This window comes from Xenopus laevis, chromosome 3L (assembly GCF_017654675.1).
Source record: "Xenopus laevis strain J_2021 chromosome 3L, Xenopus_laevis_v10.1, whole genome shotgun sequence".
Classification (NCBI taxonomy): Eukaryota; Metazoa; Chordata; class Amphibia; order Anura; family Pipidae; genus Xenopus; species Xenopus laevis.
The window spans coordinates 100,657,475-100,681,620 of NC_054375.1; the positions used below are offsets into that span (position 1 = coordinate 100,657,475).

The 24,146-nt window shown below is 38.2% G+C and overlaps 2 protein-coding genes across 4 annotated transcripts; one reads left to right on the forward strand and one right to left on the reverse strand.

Moving 5' to 3' along the window:
* The first annotated feature begins 2,825 nt into the window (after nt 1–2,825).
* On the forward strand, nt 2,826–11,731 carry hykk.L (hydroxylysine kinase L homeolog). 3 transcript variants are annotated; one of them, XM_041585010.1, is made up of 6 exons: nt 2,900–2,970; nt 3,728–3,811; nt 5,155–5,666; nt 7,831–7,973; nt 8,532–8,715; nt 11,135–11,731. In XM_041585010.1, exons 3-6 carry the CDS (start codon nt 5,327–5,329, stop codon nt 11,590–11,592), a joined length of 1,125 nt encoding a protein of 374 aa, XP_041440944.1. In that variant the 5' UTR covers nt 2,900–2,970; nt 3,728–3,811; nt 5,155–5,326; the 3' UTR covers nt 11,593–11,731.
* Nucleotides 11,732–13,074: 1,343 nt separating this feature from the next.
* Nucleotides 13,075–19,932, reverse strand: LOC108711337 (ervatamin-C-like). The gene is given in 9 exon segments (XM_018252975.2): nt 13,075–13,388; nt 15,444–15,564; nt 16,191–16,223; nt 16,226–16,349; nt 17,155–17,337; nt 17,409–17,600; nt 18,738–18,880; nt 19,483–19,586; nt 19,857–19,932. Coding segments are annotated over 8 exon segments (1,002 nt in total). The 5' UTR covers nt 19,586; nt 19,857–19,932; the 3' UTR covers nt 13,075–13,285.
* Between the last annotated feature and the right edge of the window lie 4,214 nt (nt 19,933–24,146).

A 24,146-nucleotide genomic window follows, 5' to 3' on the forward strand; every position in this document is an offset into this window, starting at 1 on the left:
GCAATAAGTTCAGTATATAAAACATGACATTTTAAGCCCTATTAATTTTTAGGGTTTAGTTCTCCTTTACGTTTAATGGAATATGCTTTGCCAGGGTATCATGGTTTTCTTTGAATCTATGCAAACAGTTATCATACCTCCCAGCCATTTTTTGCGGGACAGTCCCGATTTTGACAGCTCAACCCGCAGTCCCAGGTTTGTTACTGAAATGTCCCGACTTTCTCTTATACTTAATATACTTAGTCAAAAATGTAATCTATAAAGGCTTGAGTGAGTGGATGTCTAACACTACTTCCTTCTTTGCTTGTCTCTTCTTAGCCAGTCAGTTGAAGGGGGGCCACATGAGACATAAGTGTCCAGTTAGTTTGCTTTTGATTCTTAGCATGTAGGTCAGATTCAAATGCAAACAATATGGCCCCCTTCATGTCGCTGATTGGTTACTGACTGGCAGGGCCACCATCAGAAATCAGGGGGCCCCATATGACATAATTTTCTCAGCCCGCCCACTCCCCAGATCCCACACCAAAGTTAAAAAAGCCACACTAGCAGCTATAAAACAGTAAAAACACCACCCACAAGTTGAAAAAAAAGCATTGGTGGCCAGGCCCCCCCAATTTATAAAAAGCCATTGGTGGTCAGGACCCTCCTTCAAGTTTAAAAAAAACATTGGTGGTCAGGGTTTTAAAAAAACAAAAAAAAGACCATTGGTGTTTAGTGGATCTTACCTTTAAAGGCCTTCATTTTCCTCTGCATTAGCTCCTTGCGGCAGCTTTTGACTCCTTGAGGTGATGTTTGGCTCCTTTCAGCTGTGTTTGGTGCTGCTTTGGCTACTCAAGGGGGGCCTGACTAAATCTGGGAAGTGCAATACAGCCAGGTCCCCCTTAAAGCTTAAAAACCACTGCACCCAGTACAGCTGTCTCCCTTGTGCCCCCATGATGGCGGCCCTACTGAATGGCAACAGGTTAGAGAGGTGTAGAGCAGGAAGTAGTCTTCTGGCTATTATATGAGACGTCTGCTCACTCCAGCCTTTATACATTACATTTTTGAACTAACTGTATTAAAAATATATATTTTTTTTTTGCAAAACCTATCTATACCCAGTTTTGTTTATGCATGATTATTAGGATCCTGAGAAGTCAGTCTTTAGGTAATTCTCTTTACAAGAGTCATTTATTTTTGGAGCTGCTGTAAGGGGTTTGGAATCAGGTGGTAGGAAAATGACAAAACATTTGTGTTAATAATGTGATATAGTACATAAGCACTTACTAGTGAAAGATGGAAGCTAACCTTAAATTCTAAGCTACTCTAAGTAAGTCATCAGCAGTATAAAGAAGGCTGCAATTCTTTAAATGGAAGCCCATGAGACCTATTGTTCTTGGGGCTAGGAGTTGCTGACTGCCAGTAGGAAGTGGTGGGGTCTCTCTAGTTGGTTGTTTCTTTAACCCCCTCCCCTTGGCTCAAGGAAGGTATGAAAGGGGAGGAGATTAAAGCTTATATGGTGAGGCAGGGAGGAGAGGGGCCAGATAACCATTTCGTTTTTTGTGTTTTTGTCCAAACCTCACAACCCCTTAAAGGACCAGCAACATCAAAAAATGTAATTGTTTTAAAGTAATAAAAATATAATGCAGTGTTGCCCTGCACTAGTAAAACTGCTGTTTTTGCTTCAGAAACACTACTATTGTTTATATAAATAAGCTGCTGTGTAGCCATGGGGGCAGCCATTCAAAGGAGAAAAGGCTCAAGTTACACAGCAGATATCAGATAAGCTCTGTAGAACATAATGTTATTTGTTATCCATTATTTATCCTGTGCCATATACAGTAGCCTTTTTTTCAATTCCCGCCATTGCTTGTTTATATGAACTATAATAGTGTTTCAGAAGCAAACAGATAAGTTTTACCAGTGCAGGGCAACAGTACATGATATTTTCATTACTTTAAAACACTTTTTTGGTGTTACTGTTCCTTTAAGCTGTACAGGTTCAGATCTTCAAGAGGACAGCGGTCACGAGCAGGAGTGGCTGAATGTACATCAGAACTTGAAGCGGCAGAATGAGGCAAGATATAAACACCAGAGAGTGGGAGCTACGCCCAGGATAGTAGGCTGTGATCATACGATCAAACCTGTGGTATGGACCGAGCTGAGAAAAGACCAACCAGGGAGAGCAGGGCCAAGGACTCTTCCTTGGTGAATGCTCAAGTGGCAGGACAGAGAAAGCACCAGAGGATGGGGGCTATGTGCAGGCTAGCAAGCTGTGATCATACTGTCAGGCTTGTACAGAAACCTGTGCTATGGACCACCATGGAGCACACCAAGGAAAGAGCAATCAGGGAGAGCAGGGTAAAGGGCTCTGGGCTCATCCTTGTGGAATGTGGCAGGACAGAGAAAGTGCCAGAGGGTAAGGGCTATGCCCAGGCTAGCAGGCTGTGATTGTACAGTTAGGCTTGTGAGGAAGCCGGGGGGTATGGACCACCATGGGGTGCGCAGAGAAGAGAGAAACCAGGGAGAGCAGTGCAAAGGGCTCTGGATGCCCTTTTACAATTACATGTGATGTCAACTGGGCTGCATTTGGTGGAGGGGACTTAATATTCAAAATGTTTAATAAATCTGTGACCTTTGGTCCCTCTTATGTTCCACAAGTTTTGTTGTTCAGTCTGGTTATTTAATTTGTAGTATTCATTGGTTAGATGGAAATATTTGTGTTGCAGTGACAACAGATAGCGGCATAGAACATTTAGAGCTCAAGACAAAAACATCTAAAATCAGTATTTATCAGAAATCCAGTATTAGTAAAAATAAAAACTTAAAACAGGCTGCAGCCAGCATGGTCAGTCCCTGGCATGGAATTCCAGTTTGTTATAGGATACTCCCTGTTAGGACATCCCACTTCCATTCCCAGATTTCTTTGCAGCAGGAAGCCTGAAGTGCTTCAGCAGCAGAAATACAACGGAACCAAAGGAACTACGGGAGGTGTTGTATTTAATTATTTCTTTGTGCAGTTGATTTGAAAGTCTGACTCTCAGTGTATACTATAGTGATAAATAAGATTCAGCAGTCACCACATTTAGCAGTGTGACAAAATGAGGGCAAATAAATGCAGTTTATTGTTTCTGTCGCTTGAGAGTTGCTGATGTCCTCTGAGAACAGTCAGAAAGCAACATTTGACTGTACAGCTGCTGTGGAACTGCAAATTCGGTTTTCTGGGTACATCCCGGAGAGGAACCGGCTGTAACTGAGTTAGGTTTTGTAAAAGGGATCTCAAAAAAAAGTTTTTTTGTATAATGAAAGGAAATAATGAAAGAAAATAGAATTCTAAGTGACTGTCCAGTACACATTCATTATATGTTTCAGTGGTTTTGAAGTTATCTGTGAAAGTAATTGCTGCTGAATGCAGTATTTGTCTCTGAACTCCTGAAAAAAATGTAACAGATGTTGTCGATTAAAATAACTTCTGCTACATTGTTTCAAGAGTGACAACCAGTAAGGGATACACAAATACTGTTTTAAATTGCAATTTTATTTACAAATAACTTAAAACCCATTGAAAATGTTAAACTAGCAAACATTGGACAGTTGGCAAAAATTACATTTTCTTTCATTGTGCAAAAAAAGTTTTTTGGGTTGGAGACCTTTTTAATGCACAAACTACAGATATGTTCTGTATGTTAGGTCGGGTTGATGCAGTTTTTATTCATTGCTCTGCATTTTGCTGACATTACCTTAACAGGAATGTGATCTTTGTGACAAACACTGTACTTTGTACTTAGAAAAGTGTTTGAAGAAATCTCTGAGCCAACTTGAATAATTCAAGGTAAGGTTCCTATCTTGATCCTGGGCTCTTTCACCAGAATTTCTTATGCTTTTTAGATCGTTTGCTAAGTCAGTCTCAACACCAGTGTGATTAAATTGTAAATGCACTAGCTATTAGGGCATAGACACATGAGAATATTCGGGGAGATTTAGTTTTTAAAGCAATTTGTTTTCCAAAGTCACCGGAAGCTGCCTCACGAGGAAACTGTGGACAAGTTTGTAATACGAAGAGCTCTGGAGGGCCGATTCACTAACTTTGAGTAAAGGATTCGAAGTAAAAAAACTTCAAATTTTTGTGCTCCTTGACTATCGAATTGGCGTAAATTCGCCTGAGTAGAATGATTCGAATAGATCGAGCGCAAAAACGCTGCGACTATTCGCCATTCGACAGTCGAAGTACTGGATCGAGCGCAAAAACGCTGCGACTATTCACCCATTCGATAGTCGAAGTACTGTCTCTTTTAAAAATACTTCGACTGCCTACTTCGCCACCTAAAACCTACCGAATTGCTTTAAAAGCCTATGGGAAAGTCACATAGGCTTGTTTTCCAAGTTTTTGATCGAATAAAAAGGCATTTGATCGAATGAAAATTCCTCGATCGAATCTTTGATCGAGCGCCTATTCGCCTGGCGAATATTCGCCAATTCGACTATTCGCCCGAATTGCCTATTCGATTCTATTCGATTCTATTCGATTCTATTCCCCAGTCGAATGTCGAGGGATTTAACCCCTCGAAATTCGACCCTTGATGAATTTGCCCCCGAGTGTCCCACCGGTGATTTAGATTCTATCCGGCGGGAAGGCTTTTTGGGGAGATTAGTCACCCGAAGAAGAGGGGATTTGTCACTGGGCAACTAAATCTCCCCGAATCTTAGCTTGTGCCCTTACCCTTAGAGCTTGTAGTGTTCATAATATTAGCACCAGACCTGGGAGCAGCTTTTAAACTGGCAGCTGGAGGGATGCAGAATGCTAAAAATGATGCTTTTAGATATTAAGCAGTGATGAGCGGGGCCCTCACTATCTCTTATATCAGTCTGTATTTGTATGTAATCTGTTTGTTTGGTGTATACACCCTCCCATTGTATATTATAATTGTTTGTTTATTGATATTATAGTAAAGACAAACTTAATTGCTTAGAATATGCCAAGCTGCAGCTTAACTTGGGGGGTATAAGTGCATGAAGTAGCAGAGGTATGTACCTAGGGTTCTAGGCCCCCTCCATTGTGGGTAGGCAGAAGAAGTACCTTCCCAGCATCCCCTCCATCATTGCACCCTAGCAACTTTACATTTTTTAATTTTGCAGTTTTTCAACGATTTGCCTTCTTCTTTTACTTCTTTCCAGCTTTCAACTGACCCTGGCAGCCAACAAAAACATTTTTTTATTTTGAAAATAAAAAGCTTAAGTAAGTGTATGCATCAGCCTTGTTTAGTAGAATTACAGATACAGTATATTAGGCTTGCAGTTCACGTATTTTGTTATACTTGTGTCTGTTTTCCCAAACATAGAGGTAATTATGGCTGAAAATAAACACAGTGATGCCCTTAATAACAACAAGCCAGCCCTTAGTGAAGATCAAGCTGTACAGTTGATTGAGTCCTTATATGGAGTAAAAGTATTAAATATCAAACCCCTACCGAGCTATGATGATCAAAATTTCTACATTAAGTCATGTAGTGAAGATCCCAATGGTTGCTGTGAGTATGTGATGAAGATAACAAATAGTGAAGACAGCAGATACGGAGAACTTCTGGAAGCTCAAACAAGCGTCATGGTGTTTTTGTGCAGTAATGGTGTTCCTGCTCAGAAACCTGTATTCACAAAGAATGGTCAGAGCCTCTCATTAGAAACTATAGGTATGGATTCTTCACAATTCTTTTAGATGTGTGTTCCTCTGCTACTGAATACAATATAGCTAGAGTTAAAGAGGATGTAAGAGGAAGGTATTATGGGTTATTAACACACTCACAAACCTGCAGATCGGCCAGCCAGAATACATTTGTGCTTTACATTTTTTAACTTGATTGCTTCAACAGGATTTTCCACCTTTTTTTTACATTCTAGCTTTATAGGGTTATTAACATGCAGTGTCGTTTACCTACAACAAATTGCTAGTATCAGATTATGGCATTAGGCATGAGTTTTTTAAATTAGTTTGTAGTCATTCCTCGTTGTTTTTGGTTACTTAGCTTATTGTTCTGTGGCTTACTAGTTTGGGACTTCAACTGCTATTTGGTGGCATGGGTCTCACTTTCCCTAGCAGCCAGGCAGCAGAATTGATATGCATGGGAGAGGGCCCATTATCTGTAGAAAGATAATCAATAAAACATTTCAATAACTGTAAGATGAAGCTTTAGAGAAAATCTGTGTTTTGGGTGCCAGGGACCCTAATAATGAGAACCAGATAGCAATTAAAACCAGAATCAAGACAAAGAAAATTATTAGTGTATACAGCAACAAAGCTGTCAAACTGATCAGCAGGCCACATTTAGATTTCAGGGGTAAATACAGATTAAACAAAATAACAAAGTAGACTGTAATCCACAAGTAGCAGCAGATTGGCATACAATTACCTGTAACCCATAGGCAACATATAGTAAATTAACATGATTTAAATTCAGAGGCACAGGGGGATAACTGTAATCTAAGGGGATTATTTATCAAAGAACGAGTTTTAGATGTTTGTGAGGTTTTTTTTTATATTCTAATTGAAGAAAAACCTTGAATCAGTGAACTCGGGTTGAAGAACCTGAAAACTCGATTAATCGAGTTTTCATCAGAACCCACTCAATAAAACCCAAACATTATGAAGGCTACAAACATCTTCAAATGGTTGAAGGAACCTCTGCCATTGACTTCTACATGAATTTGACAGGTTTTAGCTGGATTATTTTCAGATTCTAGCTATTTCCAGCTTCAGGGTATTATAAATCTTGAAAAAAAATCGAGCTTTTAAAAAAAGAAAAATGAAAAAATGTAAGTTTTTTTTTTTAACTAGAGAATTTGAGTTTTGATTAAAAAATCCTATTGAAAACTCGAATTTTTCCGGTAAAACTCAACTCGACCTTTGATAAATAACCCCCTAAATGTCAGAATAGTTAGTGGAGGTTTTATTCTCTGGATCAACTTGATAAATGATTAATCAATTGGAAACTGTATTTGTTTTAGATTTCCAGTTTTCTTTAAATATTTATTTAGTAAACAATACTATATGACACAAGATATAGCCAAATCTCTTTGTCTGAAAACCTCCTGTCACCATTTAAAATTGAACTGTGAGATCTTGCTCCATACTAGTCTTGTTCTGACCCATCTGTAGGATCATTGTAATTAGAAAAAAGTGTGTATGTATTAATATTAGAGGAAACATACAAGACTTTTAGAATAGAGAAAATGCTAAATGCTACCTCTCCTGTTCAACGGGAGGATTGCTTGTGCTAATAATAACATGTTTCTAACAGGGTACTATATCATTTGTAAACTCTGCTATTGTCTTTCTATTGAAGGTCAACTATAATATATTGTTATCCATATTATATTAGTTAAGTTTTGTTTATTTTTGCTACTGGATGTTAGTTTTATTTCATGCGTTAAGACACTCTCCGTAGTTGTTTTTGCAATCTCTTTACCACCAGCAGCAGTGTCGGATACCAGGAAAACTCCCGGTGTGCCCCTCAGTGGCCCCTCATGCTGCTAAATATTTGGCCTATTTCATGGCCATTCCCTATTTCTATGAGAAGAAAGTGTCTAAATAGATGGAATAATAGATTATAGTATGTAAAGAAAAGAGACTAGGAGAATAGAGGTTGAGTGAGGAGAGGAGGAAAATAGTACTGATGGTGGACCTCTGGTGTAAAAAGTTTTGGTGGTCCCTAGGTCTAAGGTTTTTTGGTGTCACGGTCCGACAGTAACCAGCAGCCTTGAGTTCTTTCCAGTCCCACAAACTTGGTCACCAAAAAATGAAAAAGAAAAAAAAAAAGCCAGCTGTTCATTAATAAACATTGTGTTTTTGAATTCCAGACTATGGATCAACAATACAAAAACAAGCTGTGAGACTTCTGACATACCTTCCAGGCACACCACTTGCAAGAGTTGTAGCAACGCCTGAAATTTTATTTGATATTGGTAAAATGGCAGCAAATATTGATAAAATGCTGGCTGAGGTAAGGATTTTCCAAACTATGTACTACAATTACATAATTTTAAAGGAAAACTATACCCCCCCCAAACAATGTAGGTCTCTATAAAAAAGATATTGCATAAAACAGCTCATATGTAAAACCCTGCTTCATGTAAATAAACCATTTTCATATATAAAAAATACCATTTTGAAAAATAAGGGCCGCCCCCTGGGATCATACGATTCACTGTGCACACAAACATACCAAACAAACCATACTTGTTAGGTCACATGAGCCAATTAACAGACAGAGTTCTGTCTTTTGCTTCAACACTTCTTCCTGTTACAGTTGGTGTTGTAGTATTTCTGGTCAGGTGATCACTGAGACAGCACACAGACCATCATGAAATGGTAGCTCAAGGCAAGAGATGTAAAAGGGCAATATATAGACCAGTTTGGTAAGATTCTTTAATATGACACTTTAAATGATGCAAACTATCTGTAGCTTAAGTGTTCATTTTGGGGGTTTAGTTTTCCTTTAAGCATAAATGAACACACGGACAAATAATCAAGATTTTAAGGCTTACTTTTTATATTTCAGAATTTTCTGCATCCAAATAAAACATGCTTTGAGCGGGGCCAGTTTATTTGGAATTTATCCAACACGTCCTTGCTTCGAAAATATGCTCATGCAGTTAAAGAGACGGAACTGCAGAAAATAATTGAAGACGTTATCACACAGTATGAGACATTTGTACTGCCAAATCTGAATTGTTTCCGCAAATGTAAGTAGGGGACAGAGGAAAATAGATGTGTAATTGTTTGTCCTGTCATGCAGCATGATATAGCATTTAACACAATGACAATCCTCACATGGTCTTAAGTTTAAAAAACCAACTGAAAATAATAGGCCTTGTTTATGAAGTTAGTGCAAAGTGCATGATGTAAATTTTGGTATGAAATCATCATGTTTTTTACCCAAAATACTGCTTTTTCATGAAGAATTACATCATCATTGTTAACTGATGCTGGATTGCAGGTGCTGCAACTTGTGCTTTATGCATCATATGGATGTTTCTCATCTGTATTGGTGAGTTACACGCAAGTGGCAGTATACTGTTTTTGTGTGGGAATAGCATCACTTCTGGCACACAGTGTTAATAACAGCCCTGGATTCCAGTTCACATAGTGCAAGTCAGTTACAGTTATTGACAAAACTCATTAATGGAACATTGGAATCATCTCCTTGTTCAGGCTAGCATTAGTTCCAGTGTTCCCCAGCAGCCATGCCTACACTTGCATTCTATTCATGTGAGCAGGCTGGATAGAGTCAGGAATAACTAGGCCCATGCACTTTCTGTATATCTTTTATTCCATACACTGTTTTTTTGCACTTAGTGTTGTGCCCAGGGGCGCTGCACCAATTAGGCAAGTTGAAAAACAGCTCCTGGTGTTTTGAAAAGAGACAAATTTCCAAATTTTGCTTTTCTAGTGCAGGAGAGCGCAATGTGCTCTCTGCACTAGTGATGCCCCCCCTGTGCTTTAGGAAGCTCCAGGCGCAGAATCGGCACTTGTTGTGCCCCTTAGGTAAATTCATTAAATAAAGCTGTTTCTATTATTTCAAACACATTTACAAATTACAAAGGTCCGGATAATGGCACTACAGGGACTTTGTTTTACACGCTAATACATTGTGGAAATGTAAGTGCAACTTTTTTATATATGCATTTTCTTATTAAAGGCATTTCCCCCCACCCCAGGTAGACCTCCCTCCCTCCTCCCCCCAATGCTAACTGCCCCCCCCCGGGAAATTCCCCATATTTTATACTTACCCCTCGGAGCAGATTCTGCCAGCGGAGTTTCACGCATCCATCTTCTGCATCCTCTGTAAGATGACTGGGAGATCGGTATTTCCGCGCATGCGCAGTTGGAGCAGTTTGCCGGTTTGCAACAACTGCACATGCACAGGATTACATGGAAATTGCCGATCTCCCAGTCAGTTTACCGAGGAGCCGGAAGATGGATGCGTGAAACTCCGCTGGAAGAATCTGCGCTGAGAGGTAAGTATAAAGTATGGGGCATTTCCCTGGGGGGGAAGTTAGCCTGGGGGGAGGAGTAGAATTCTCCCTTAAAGAGGATTTTACACTATTCTATGAGCTGTCTATGGAGCACTGGAGAGGAAAGAACAGACTGTCTGTGAAAGCCAATACTTTATTTGAAGATCCCTAAAAACACTAAACGTTTGTAAGTACCCACCTAAAAATTCCCAAAACACTGTTTGGATAAAAGGTGATAGTAATAACCCAAAGGGTGAAGGAAAAGGTGCACTTCACTTATAGGGGCAAATTCACTAAAGTGTGAAGCGCCTAACGCTAGCGCAAATTCTCCAGTGTGACGTCATTTTGTTACTTTGCCGTTTTACTAACGGGTGCTGGCGTAAATTCGCTAGCGAAGTGTACCTACTCTAGCGCTACTTCGCACCCTTTTGCGGATTTTACTGAACGTTACCTCTTGCGCCAGACTTGCCTTCGCCACCTCAGACCAGGCGAAGTGCAATAGAGTAGATAGGGATTGCTTCAAAAAAAGTTGAAATTTTTTCTAAGTCCCAAAAAACGCTGGCGTCTTTTCCTTTTTTAAGGGTGATAGGCTGAAAAAGATCGTACATTTTTTTGGGGTACCCTCCTTCCCCCCTACATTTCCTAACATATGGCACCTAAACTATACAGTGGGCACATGTGTAGGGCAATATAACACCTCTATTTTATTTTATGAAGCTTTTCCAGGCTTGTGTAGTGTAATGTATTTGCTGCTACATATACATCCATTCAACTTTAACTTGGTGCCGTATGCAAATTAGGCATCGCTAGTGTAACTGCGCTTTCCTTGACGAATTAACGCTAGCGCAACTTCGCTACCTTTCACCTCCCTGAGCGCAACTTCGGATTTTAGTGAATTAGCAGCGCCCTGGCGAAACTTCGCCTGGTGAAGTGCGGCGAAGCCTGTGCTAGTGCAACTCCGCAGGTTAGTGAATTTGCGCCGTAGAGTGTGTGACCACCTTAAGTTGGTCACACACAGGTTAATTACTACACTATATTAGTCAATCTGTCCTTTTTGTCTACCCTCAAGCTGTCTCTGAGCACTGGTACACTTATTTAATTATTGTCTGATGTTTACAAATATGTATTTTATTTTTATATTTCCTAGGCATTAATCATGGAGATCTGAATGATCACAACATACTAGTGGAAAAGACCAGCTCCCCTGGAAGTATTCAGGAGCAGTACAAAGTGTCTGGAATACTAGATTTTAGTGACATGAGCTTTGGTTATTATATTTTTGAGTTAGCAATCACTATTATGTATATGATGATTGAGAGCAATGACCCACTTCATGCCGGAGGCTATGTACTTGCTGGATTTCAAAGTGTTATTCCACTGACTGATGAAGAAAAAGATGCTCTGTTCTTCTTAGTGAACTGTAGATTTTCTCAGTCACTGGTAATGGCCAGATATAGCGTCCAGTTGTGTCCAGAGAATGAGGAATATCTTATGATAACTGCTAAAACTGGTTGGAAGCATTTGCAAACTCTTCATGATATGGGAAAAGAAGCTGTCGAGAAGATCTGGTTTGAAACAGCAGACTCATACGTTGCTACCCATTAGTTTGTATAACATCCTTGATTTTATGAGGATGGTACAAACTGCCAATGGTGCAAATTTATTTGTCTCCATACTGGGCCTTTTTTAATTAAAAAAAAAAATTGAAGCAAATAGGGAATAAAAATTAATTATTTTCCATGCAGATTTTGTGCTTAACTGCTATGAGAGTCAGTAGTTTGTGCATGATCATTCACACCATTTACTAAGAGCAGTGGACAAAGGGTCTCATTTATCAAAAAAACAAGGTAGAAAGTCCAAACAATAGGCACAACTAGTGCCCCATTGAAATTCCCTGGTTGTGTCCTGAAGGGCGACATTTTAATAACAGAGTACAAATAGCTGCACGTTGCTCTGTGTGTAAGCTCAGGGTGCCAAAGACATCCCTGAATAGTGATGAGAAAACAGGACAGATTCGCTCATCACTAATCACAGGATCACATATTGTTTGTATCTGAATTCTACACTAATCCCTATGATTAATCCCTATGGAGATGACATTAAGGGGGTCATTTATCAAACCTTGATGTTTTCTGGGTAAAAACTCTGGGGCAAAAACTTTTTTGTGAAAAAAAAAACCTTGAGTTTTTTCAAGGTTTCTTAAATCCTAATGCTGCAAAAAGCCCAAATTCGAAAACCCGGCATCTTAAACCTGCTCTGGGTTTAGCCTCCCAAAAAGTCTAAAAAATTTGCATGATTCGATTTTTAGCTCGATTTTATAAATTTTTTTACCGATTTTTTCGAGTTATTTGATTAATAAATAAGGTAAACTTGTGGATGGGAATTTGGTCGAGCTTTGTTTAATAAAAAAAATTCAGATTTTAGTAAATAACCCCATAAAAGTTACATAGCAACTCATAGGTTCTAAATTAACAAGCTACCCATCCTTTTCATTTATGGTATAACTAGGGTTTACTGATGTAGAAACATGAAATTGTACGTTCCACTATGACAGCGAATGATTTGAGTGCTTGAACAATGTTCTATTCCAGTGTGTCTGAAAATAATAGCAACATGCTTGAATAGAAATAATATTTATTAAATGACTTTATAGAGGACTTATATAGGAGACCATCTGCTACTGATGATAACACAAATCTTAAAACTTTCAAGTTTCAACAGTACTGATTCCAGTTACTTGCTTGTCTTCCTATACAAATATTGGCCTGTTCCTGCAACTTTTCTGTAAAATAATTATATAATACACAAAAGCCATGAATATCTTGTAAATTATATCCTTATAAACGGTGAGTAGTGATGTCATCAATTATAAACGGTGAGTAGTGATGTAATTTCTGTCACATGACTCACTAAAATTTGTGTATTATAATTAATAAAGTACCCCCAGTTGTAAAATATGAGGATATTATAAGTTACCTCGGAGTTCCATGACCTGTATAAAAACACTCGGCCTTCGGCCTCGTGTTTTTATATGTTCATGAAACTCCTCGGTAACTTATAATATCCTTATATTTTACGAGAGGGGGTACTTTATTCACTATATACGTTGGGTATTGGAAAAAAAGGACACTGTGATATCAGCTGCTACAAAAAAATGTACACAAAAGCTATATATTGCATAGTGATACATAATATCATAATATGTAGTAGTTACATAGTGGTACATATAGGTTTAGTGAGATTATACTGCTGAAAAATCATCTGATGCACATATACACCAGTGTGCCATTGCATTCAGTTACATGGTAAAGTCTATCGTTGCTGCCATGTCAGTAATACTGCACTGGTTGATGTTGCGCTTCATTTTTATATAGCCATTTTCTCCCCATTCCTTGCCATAGCTGTAGGAAAAATAAAAGTATTTTAAGGGTGAGGGCTTCATTTGGCATAATGTTCATTAGTTCAGTTCTGTATAACAAACCTGTGTTAAAAGTGTAAAAAACCTGAACCAGAACCAGAGGTTTGCTTTGATTTTCTAAATTCTATTAACCTGCTTAAAATGTATTGCTTATTGGTTGCTGTTGACAACTATACTTTAATTCAGCACCTATGCTTGTAAATCAGCTGCACATTTCAGGGCTTAATTTTGGTGGGGTGTTATTGATTTGAGTCTTTGTAGCACATAATGGAGTTGGACTCATTAAAGCAGCCAAATCTATTCTGAATTGATTCATTAAAAAAATAAATACTTTCATAAAATATGCCATTCCTTTTTTGATGCCAAAAACATATTAAAGTGTTGAAAAACACTTTGGATCCTCCATTTTAACATGCAGTAAAAGCTACCTCCATATTTCTATATACCTGTCCAGGGACAGACTGGTCCACCAGGTTGCTGTGAAAAATCATGCTGGGCCCCTGTCCTTATGGGACCTGATATTGTCACCCTTTCATCCCTCCTCCCAGCTCTGGCCACTAGATCTGAAACCAGATACGTGCACTTATAGACAGGACTGCTCAGCACCAACATTACCTCCACTTAATGGCATGGCTACAGTGCTGGGAGACTGCTACAAATAAAAAGGGACATTGGGGGGAGATATATTTCCAGGGCACATAATGAAAACAAGTAAAGGCGAATGCAGCTTTGGATAAGGCGAAAATTATGTATCAGCAAACTAGGACCAAGGAAGGGCCTGTTTTAATGATGTGCCTGATTATGTGTCCATGTGAGCTTTCTTATGTAGGCAAAACAAATCTGACATTGCGCCAGCGGATGGATGCCCACAGATCAGCTATTAACACAGCATATCGAGAGCAAAAGACCACAAAACCTGTTGCTAAGCATTTTTTAGAAATGGGACACAGATTACCCACATTTAAATATATAGACGTAGACCATGTTCCTGTGCCCAGGCGGGGAGGCGATAGATCTAGATTGCTTCTAGAAAGAGAATCTTTTTGGATAAAAAAAAACAACTTTTTACTATTTCACCTAAAGGTCTGAATGAATATTGTTCCCTCAATTGCTTTTTGAACATCCGATAACTTTATGTGCATAATCGATTGGCTCTGTTAGTCACCCATAGTTAAGTACTCTAGCTTTTTATTAAATTGAAACATAACAATTACCAAATTGTAACATATTATTTGCAACATTAAGGTTGTGTATAACTGTTACACTGTGGCTGTTCCCTTCCCCTTTTAGCCAGAGTATACGGGTTGCTATGGGAACCCATTCTGCTTGGGACACGGGGGAAGTGAGGTCAGCGAAAGAGGTAAGGGCGGGGTTAACTACCTTTTACATTTTTTGTATTTTTATATGTTTGTGGACATTTTGACAATGATTCTAGACCTGAACTGAAACATTAATGGATTTGTTAATGCTGAAATAAAAAGCAATATTTAATGGTGTGCACACAACTTCCGTTTCTATATGTTAACATACAACTTAGTGCAGCACCGGCAACAACGAGGAGTCCTTTGGAGAGAGTGCGGCCTGTGGAGATATATATATATATATATATATATAAAGACTGCAACAGTTGACAGCACTCCAAGGATGATACTTATTTGACTAAAAGTATTGTGTTGGAATCGTCCTTGGAGAACTGTCAACTGTTGCAGTCTTTATTTATATTTAATGGACAAGCACCCAGGCTTATATTTTTACTTATGGAAGTGCATTCCATTTTGCTTGCTGTAGATGCGGTGCTTCAGCTTCACACAGTCAATACATAATTAGAAATAAATATTATTAGTGTGTTGTGCTGTATTGCTTTAATAAGATTTATTTATATTAAGAAGTTATCATGCACCAGTGCACTGAATATTGCAAAGATAAGCAGCAGTGCAGCTCAGCCGCATGAATTTGTAAGGGTGAAAATTATAGAAGTACAGTGATTGGACTGTTGTAAGTTTTTTTTTATTTATGTGAAAATCCATAGTTAATGTACCTGTTCTTTATTATCCAGTAGTCTGTACCCTCTTTATCCTCATCCCCAGCATTCTCTGTCCCATAACCCACAATAATCACTGCATGGTTAGGACTTTCAGGACAATCTCCTTCAAATATTCCTGATGTATACAAGGAAAAAGTGTATTTTTTAAACAAATGACATCTTAAAATATACAGTTAGACCAGGTTTTGAAGGGACAGTAACACCAATAAAATTGTATAAATATAAATATAGTATGAAATTAGGCCACATCAGTACGAATTGTTTGTTCCAGATGGTGTAATACAAAAATGAAGTAGTAGTTGGCTGTAGCGCACAATTCAATAAGCTTCTGGATTTTGCCTACAGCATATCCTGTATTGGTTGGCACAGTACACTTGACTAGTCTGGAACTTGTTGTCTTATCCATTAACCCAATAAACACATTGCAGTCAAAGATTACTGCATCTCTCAAAGCCACTTCATCATTGGATTAGTTAATATAGGTTATATCAATATGAAACTATGTAGCCATAGGGAGTGTAATTACATTTTCAGCAAGGCTCTAGTGCCAGATTTCCAGATAACACACTGTGGTTTTAGTATTCAGTGGTTTAGGTCCAAGGCATGTCGGGCATTTGTTCCACTGGGGAATTGCCGCCAAACAATTAATATGCTTGGTTTGGGAATGACATGTTAAGCAGAATACTTTTGGGCAGACAGTGTAATTTCCAAGAAACTGGGATTGTACTGATAAATAGGTACCTTCGCTGTACAGCTGAAAATCTGAGCTTACTCAATGCCGACAGTGATTGGTCCTTCCATGGCAACAGAAGTTGCCATGTTTTCTTCACCCGGTAAAATATAGAATTTGCTTACATTCATGTGAATGGCTTTATCTGATTTATATTCACAGGTGTCTCGCTGTAAAGAACAGAGTTGTAAAACAGTTTGTTTTGGAAAAATGTTACTTCACAATTTGCCTTAACAGCCAGGAAGATTGAAGCTACTCCATAGTTGGTCCTCACGAGGTAGATAATTATATAACCAATGCACAGATAAGCAGGAGTCCATTTTGCAGGGGGATTATCTGTGCACTGGAATTGAATTAACTACATGTAGCTTCTATGTGGGGGAATGTAATAGATACCATTTGAAACATTTTTGCAAAAAAATTACATGAATAAAAAATAGCAGTTTGTACCATGTACCATTCTTCACTAGACAGTTAATACACTGCAAACTTTAGTTGGGTCTACCACATTTTTTAAGATGTGCTTGAATGTAGCAAACTAGAAGGCCAGTATTTTTTTCCAAAAAAGGTGGCAACCCTAATGTTAATTTGTGTTACACATAACATGTGTACAAAATATACTGTATAATCTGATTATTAGTGGGTATCCAGCCTCTCTATATCTTGATTGCTTGTCCAAGAATTATATTGCAACAATATCATACACATTACTATCCTTCAGGAGACATGTTTCTTGTCATAAGCTTATGTGCCTTAAGAACACTAGTGTTTATTATTTTGCAATATTTCTGGCACCCCGGTGTAATTCATTTTTAGGCTGGCTGAGAAATAGAAGTTTTATGCTGTAGGCAGACAGATTGCATTTTATAAAGGCACTACTCTAAATAAAACTACATGGATATTAAATATTGTCCTGCTTTTTTACAATCTAGTCATCCAGAGAAAACTTCACCAAGTAGAAGGTAGAAGACTCACCTTTGCTGCGTATTCATAATCCTTGTTCCTCATGACACCATGGTGTGCCACATAGTCCAGGGCATGTATAGGAAATCCCCCACAGCAGCCTTCATTTTTCTCATCACAGTCTACAAGCTGCTGCTCGCTCAGGTTAAGCAGTTCCTTGGTCCTAATACAGTAGCGGGATTCCATGACACCCACCTTAAAAGTAAAAACAACCACATTTGTTAAAGGTTTTAAGACAATTCCACTGTACAATGCAAGATATTTACCGTGGCAAATGCCCAGCAGGATCCACAGAAACCTCCTTGATTTTTTGCAGGAGTCACACAATTTGATTTCCTCCAGTCCACTTCTTTTGGAATGGCCATACTTTGTTTATAACTGTAGCTTTCAGCTTTTACTGTTTTGGGGAATTTTTCTTTAGGAAGAAGACAGCTTTTGGAATTTCGTTCATCTTCAGTCTAAGACAACAACACAATTGGTCATACATAATTCCCCGGTTGCCAGCATAAATGATCATTTCATGCCTATGGCACAGAGGACATTTTACTACCATGGTGCTCTAGCAACAATAATAAAGGTGGTATGCATTTCGTAGATATGCTAGATTTTGCATTCCTAGTAATAATCCCATCACCACCTGTTTTTGCCAAATCTATAAAGTTTACAGTGTTTTGTGGCAATGGATTATTTTGGCTCTTTGAGCTCTGTGGTGCTTTTGTGCAGAAATGTGTCACCGGCCATCAGGATCAGAATCAAAACAGAATTAACGAACAGGTTTATTAAGGATCAAACTATGCTGTCCATAGAAAAAATACAAACATGAAACTCTGTTTTCGCAGTTATTCACTTATCCTATAGGTCAGTGATGACTGATCCCCAACCAGTGGCTCGTGAACAACATGTTGCTCTTCGAACTCTTGGATGTTGCTCCCAGTGGCCTCAAAGCAGGGGCTTATTTTTTGAATTCCTGGTTTGGGGGCAAGTTTTGGTTGTACAGGTATAGGATCCATTATCCAGAAACCCGATATCCAGAAAGCTCAGAATTACGGAATGGCTGTCTCCCATCGACTCCATTTTATCCAAATAATCCAAATTTTTAAAAAATAATTTCCTTTTACTCTGTAATAATAAAACAGTAGCTTGTACTTGATCCCAACTAAGATATAATTAACCCTTATTGGAAGCAAAACCAGGCTAGTGGGTTTATTTAATGTTTAAATGAATTTCTAGTAGACTTAAGGCATGAAGACCAAAATTATGGAAATATCCGTTATCCAGAAAACCCCAGGTCCCGAGTATTCTGGATAACAGTTCCCATACCTGTAGTATAAAAACCAGGTGTTCGGCCAAACAGAGCCTCCTGTAGGCTGCAAGCCCTCATAGGGGCTACCAATAGCCAACCATAGCCCATATTTGTCATTCCAAGGATGTTTGTGTTGCTCTCCAACTTATTTCTACATTTGAATGTGACTCGCGGGTAAAAAAAGGTTGGGGACCCCTGCTATATGTAATACAGTACTTGTATTTTAGAGTGTAGGCACAATTATAAAAACATTTCTTGTTCAACTTTATAATATGCCAAAGATTTTATTTACCATGTCTGCAAACTGATTCATGGCCATTCTGTAACTTTTGAGCCCTTGTTCAGCGAGCTGATTATGCTTCTGCACCTTCTCCCATGTGGTCTCCCAGGCTTGCCTTCGGTGCAGCTCTTTATCCAGAGTGACATATTTTTTCCCTATTATACAATGTAGTAGATTCTGTCACTATTCTACTTCTTGTCTGCATTTATTGTCTTACAAAGCAGGAAAGTTTCATGATACAGTGAACAAACAAAATGCATGAATAATGTGTATTGTTTTAGGATGAGTTCATATAAAGGAGACAAATACAGGGAAGAATTAAAGGTACACACAACATAGATCACAGACTTGATAAGTAATAAAGTGACATTTTATAGACCAGATTTTAAAAACTTTCCACGCTAGCAACATGGTTCTCCAGAGTTTGAGAGTGGTACAATAGTCAAGCACGCCTGTTTAACATTTACAATAATTTGGTTTCTTAAGGTTGCTTTTTAGTCTTCAAATGACTTCTTACAAAAACTTTACATTTGATTTTTAATGTATTTTTATCCACATATAATATGAAAGTTAACCAAAATTACAATGAAGTACCGATTTTCTTAAGCAATACCATTTAGTTTACCCCAGTGATAGAAATTACAGCAGAGGGTTAATAGTTTCTGTGAATTTCTGCATACTTCTGCCTTTAACACTTCTACTGCCACAGTAAATTACCAGTCAGCTTGGTAAGTGAAAAAGAAAATTCCTAATTTACCATATTTAGATTTCCAGGCATTCCATTCTTGGTCAAGAAAATGTGACGCTGAAGCACACATAATGATAGCTGAGACAGCAAACACATACTTATCCAGATTCATCCTAAAATAGAAAAATTACACTTTTTTTGGCATAATATTTATAATATTGTTTGTAAAACTGTCTACTTCAAAATATCAATAACAGTAACTACCCCCCCAGCAAACTAAAGAGAACAGAAAGTTATTGCATAGTAAGAATTTCAAAGATTTTTTAAGCTGTAGACAGTGATTTTGCCAATATAAAAAGAACTAGGACATATGCAGTTACATGATAAAAATAAAATAAAAACTTTATAAAAAAAAAAACTGTTTCAGCAACATGAAGTTCTACCTTTGTATTATGAGGAGATGTAATATGGTTGCAGATGAAAGTCTTCCTATATCTCAGTGCAAGTATAGAGTTCTCCTCACGATTTACGAATATTTATACACATTAACCAAAATAGCCAAAATGTAATTTCCTGCTAGCAATCAGATTAGTGGGAACAGTTAAAACCAATCACAGTTATCATAAAATAACATATTGTCTGAATGTAACGGTATAAGGAAATGTCAGTATAAATCGTGTTCGTCAGCTCACAAATGAGATAAAAAGAGTATACAGATTTCTTTTTAAAACGTTGTGTAGTAACAATCTTATGGCTGGATATACACGATAGGAAGACAAAGCACAAAGTAGAATCCTTAGTTTATAAATCAACTGAGATGATGAGATATAGTTGTAAAGAACATTATAATGTTTATATCCATTTCAATATAGTAGTCTAACATTTTTTGCTGTTTTTGGCACCTACATGACACCTTACCCTTACCGATCATTCAGGGGTCTAATTCAAATTTTTTCATGGTCAAAACTGTCAAATTCAACTAGGGAGTTATTCAAATTTGATTCGAGTTTTAAAAAAAATTCTAATCCGATTTGCGAGATTTATCATACTCTGGCCCTTTAAGGACTGGAATTCGACTATTCGCCACCTAGGCGAATTGCAGTTTAATTTCGAGGTGTTTGGAGTTTTTTTAAACTCCCATCAACTCTCAATCAATTTTTGAAAATTCAAATAAAAATGACCAACCGAAATATATTTAAAAAAAAATCGAATTTTTTAACTTTGAGTGAATAGGTTGTAGTCGATCGTTCACATAGAATTCGAATTGCATTCGATCAAATTCAAAGTCCACCAAATGACTCCAAATAGGTAATAGGAGGTCCCCCATAGGCAAAGACAGCAATTCAGCAGGTTTTAGATGGTGAATAGTCAAAGTTGAATTTTTAAAAGACAGTACAGAATTTCTTTCAAATTTGAATCAAATTGGGACTATTCCCTAGTCGAAATACACTAAAATTAGCTCGAAATTCAAATTTAAAAATTCGATTTTTCAATTTGATAAATCTGCCCCTAAGTTAATGGGAGAGGTCCAGGGATCAATTTTGAGTTGTTTGCAGCCTTCCTGACATTTGAATTTGATTTGAGTTTGGGGTCGATTTAATTCACTCGAGTTTTAAAAATTTGATTTTTTTAATGCATTTTGATTGATCGAATTTTGAATTTATGGGAGTTTTGGGGAGTTTTTAAAAACTCACATGAATTCAAAATCAACCTAAATAAATTAGCTTTAGCATTAAGTTAGCACCCTTATGCATCTTATGCATACATGCCCCTTAAGGGTCCACCATTTTGCTAGATTAGGCTTCCCAGATGTTGTGCTCCAAATTGGTAGTAATAAAAACACAGGTATGGGACCTATTATCCAGAATTTCTCGGGACCTGGGTTTTTTTTTCCAGATAACAGATATTTCCGTAATTTGGATCTTCAAATCTTGTCTACTAAAAATAATGTAAACATTAAATAAACCCAATAGGTTTTGCTTTCAATAAGGATTAATTATGTCTTATTTTGGATCAAGTACAAGTTACTGTTTTATTATTACACAGAAAAAGGAAATAATTTTTAAAAACTTAGATTATTTAAATAAAAAGAAGTCTATGGGGCAAATTCACTAAGATGCGAAGTTGCGCCAGGCGCAACTTCGCCGCACTTCGCCGCACTTCGCCAGGCGTAGTTTCGCCAGCGCTTCGCAAATTCACTAAAATCCGAAGTTGCGCACAGGGGTAGCGTAAGGTTGAGAAGTTGCGCTAGCGTTGTTTCGCTATATAAAGCGAAGTTGCGCTAGCGAAGGCTAATTTGCATACGGCGCAAAATTCAAATTTCAATGGAGGAACACGTATCTGCACTTCAAATGCCTAGAAAACCTTCAAATCTGCAAATAAAATTTTTATTTTGCCCTACACATGTGCCCACTGTCTAGGTAAGTTGCCATGAGTCAGGAAATGTAGGGGGGAGGAAGGGGAGCCCCAAAAAATTTTCGATCTTTTTCAGCCTATCAGCCATCATGTAGAAAACACGCCAGCGTTTTTTGGGACTTAGAAAAAATTTTGACTTTTTTTTTTAAACAATCCCTATCTACTCTATTGCGCTTCGCCAGGTCTGAGGTGGCGAAGGAAGTCTAGCGTAAAAGGTAGCGTTGGCTACACTGCGCAAGTTAGTGAATTTGCGTAGTTTCGTCGCTAGCGAAGATTCGCCTGGCGTAAGGTTGCGAAGTAACACTAGCGAAACTACGCCAGCGTTCGTTAGTGAATTTGCGCAGTAACGAAAATGCCAAACGCTAGCGAATTAACGCTAGCGTTCAGCGCTTCGCGCCTTAGTGAATTTGCCCCTATGAGAGACAGCTGTCCTACAATTTTGAGCTTTCTAGATAACAGGTTTCCTGATGACGGATCCCATACCCACACCTACCAACATTTTGGAAATGGAACAAAAAGATTTGCCACACGCATTTTGTGGACACCCCCTAATTACCATGTTCATTTTTCAGAATTTGGCAGGTTATGAAAGTTTGAACACATTTCTGTGGTTTTACAGGCTATTACGGTTTTACTAATGAAGGAGAATTGCCCTTTGAAGTGGTATGGTGGCTTATCAACTTTATGATCATAACTTTGTAACTAAAAACCCCTGTCTTTGTGAACACATGCACTTGAATATATACTGAATTACTTATGAGACATGGGACCAGGGAATATGCACTGATTAATTGGCTAGTAGTCAGTAGCACTTCCATTATACTTTAATACATTCTACTTAGCCTTAGGAGTGCTTTCACAACGCCCTTTTGTATCTTAAATTGTTACATTTGTTTCTTTGCTTAACTTAAATTGTTACAAACATATCTATCAGTGCACCTGCCATGTATTCTGGGCTCAAAAGCCAGTTACGTTTTAGAAACACTGGGGCTTATTTATCAACACTGGGCAAATTTGCCCATGGGCAACAACCCATGGCAACCAATCGGATTGTTGCATTCATTGTTCTTCTTGCAGCTGGCTTTAAAAAGCTAATCACTGATTGGTTGCTATGGGTAACTGCCCATGGGCAAATTTGCCCAGTGTTGATAAATGAGCCCCACTGTGTCTTTTTCTGGCTGTTCAGCGCAGGAAATCAAAGAGAAAGAGCTGTCAAAATTGGGACTGTCCTGTGAAAAACAGGACAGTTGAGAGGTATGCCATACCTGTACTAAGGACAATCCTTTAGAATACTGCATAGTACATGAAGTCACAGGTGCTGGCATAGTTTCTACATTTTCTCTCTTTATAGGCTATGAGGAATGCATGGGAGTGGCACATTTCTTTTGGAAAAGAAAGATATCACAAATAAACTGTTTCCAATCCAGAGTTTAATGCAGAGTACAACCAGACCCTGGATGCAAAAGTGCATCGTTAAGTGCTCTAGCACTTACATCTGGAGTCATAGTAAATGATCTCCAAGGCCACATTTATATAAAGGCATCTGATGGCCTGTGCCTAGTATGGCAAGTTTAGGGTGGTGGCATTTAACATTTTTTCTAGAAAAAATAAAAATTTTCCCAGCCACCACCAGAAACTTCCTTTGTAAATCTGTTGGAGGAGCTGGGGGTGGTGAAGGATATCTGGGTCGGCGTTCGTAAAGGTGACATCATGCGCTGGTGGATGTGACATCACGCACCACTGGTTGTGACATCGGGCACATTCGCACACTGCAGCCGGGGGGAACTGAAATCCGATGCCTAGGGTGGCACTGGAGAAAAATACAGCCCTCATGACCCCTAATGTATTTTTATAAGATGCATGAGTATTGACTGGGAGGACAGAGCTGTTTGTCTCTTTAATGTGGTCAGTGGTTTACACTACTGCTTTTGAATTCTGTTCTAGGTGCTTATTCCAACAGCTTTGTGTGCTCTCTTTGTAACTGTGTGGGGGTTTTCTACCACAGTCCAAACCATACACAATTGGCCCTAACAAAACCGATCCTGTTGTGCTTTGTATGAATGTAACAGGAAACTTAAACTGGGCAGGGGCAAATAGGCATGATGATCAATCTTTGTTTAATAGGGCTCTGAGCATATGGAGTTTCCAACTGTGTGCACCTTCCATTTTGTTGATTTCACATCCAGTTTTACATTGTTATAGAGTAGACATACATTGTCTTAGACATTGTGGTAATAAAACATATTCTGTTTTTTAATCTAAGAGTTATATTTAGCTTGAAATCTTTTACTGAGCTGAATGACATTTTTGTGGTCTAC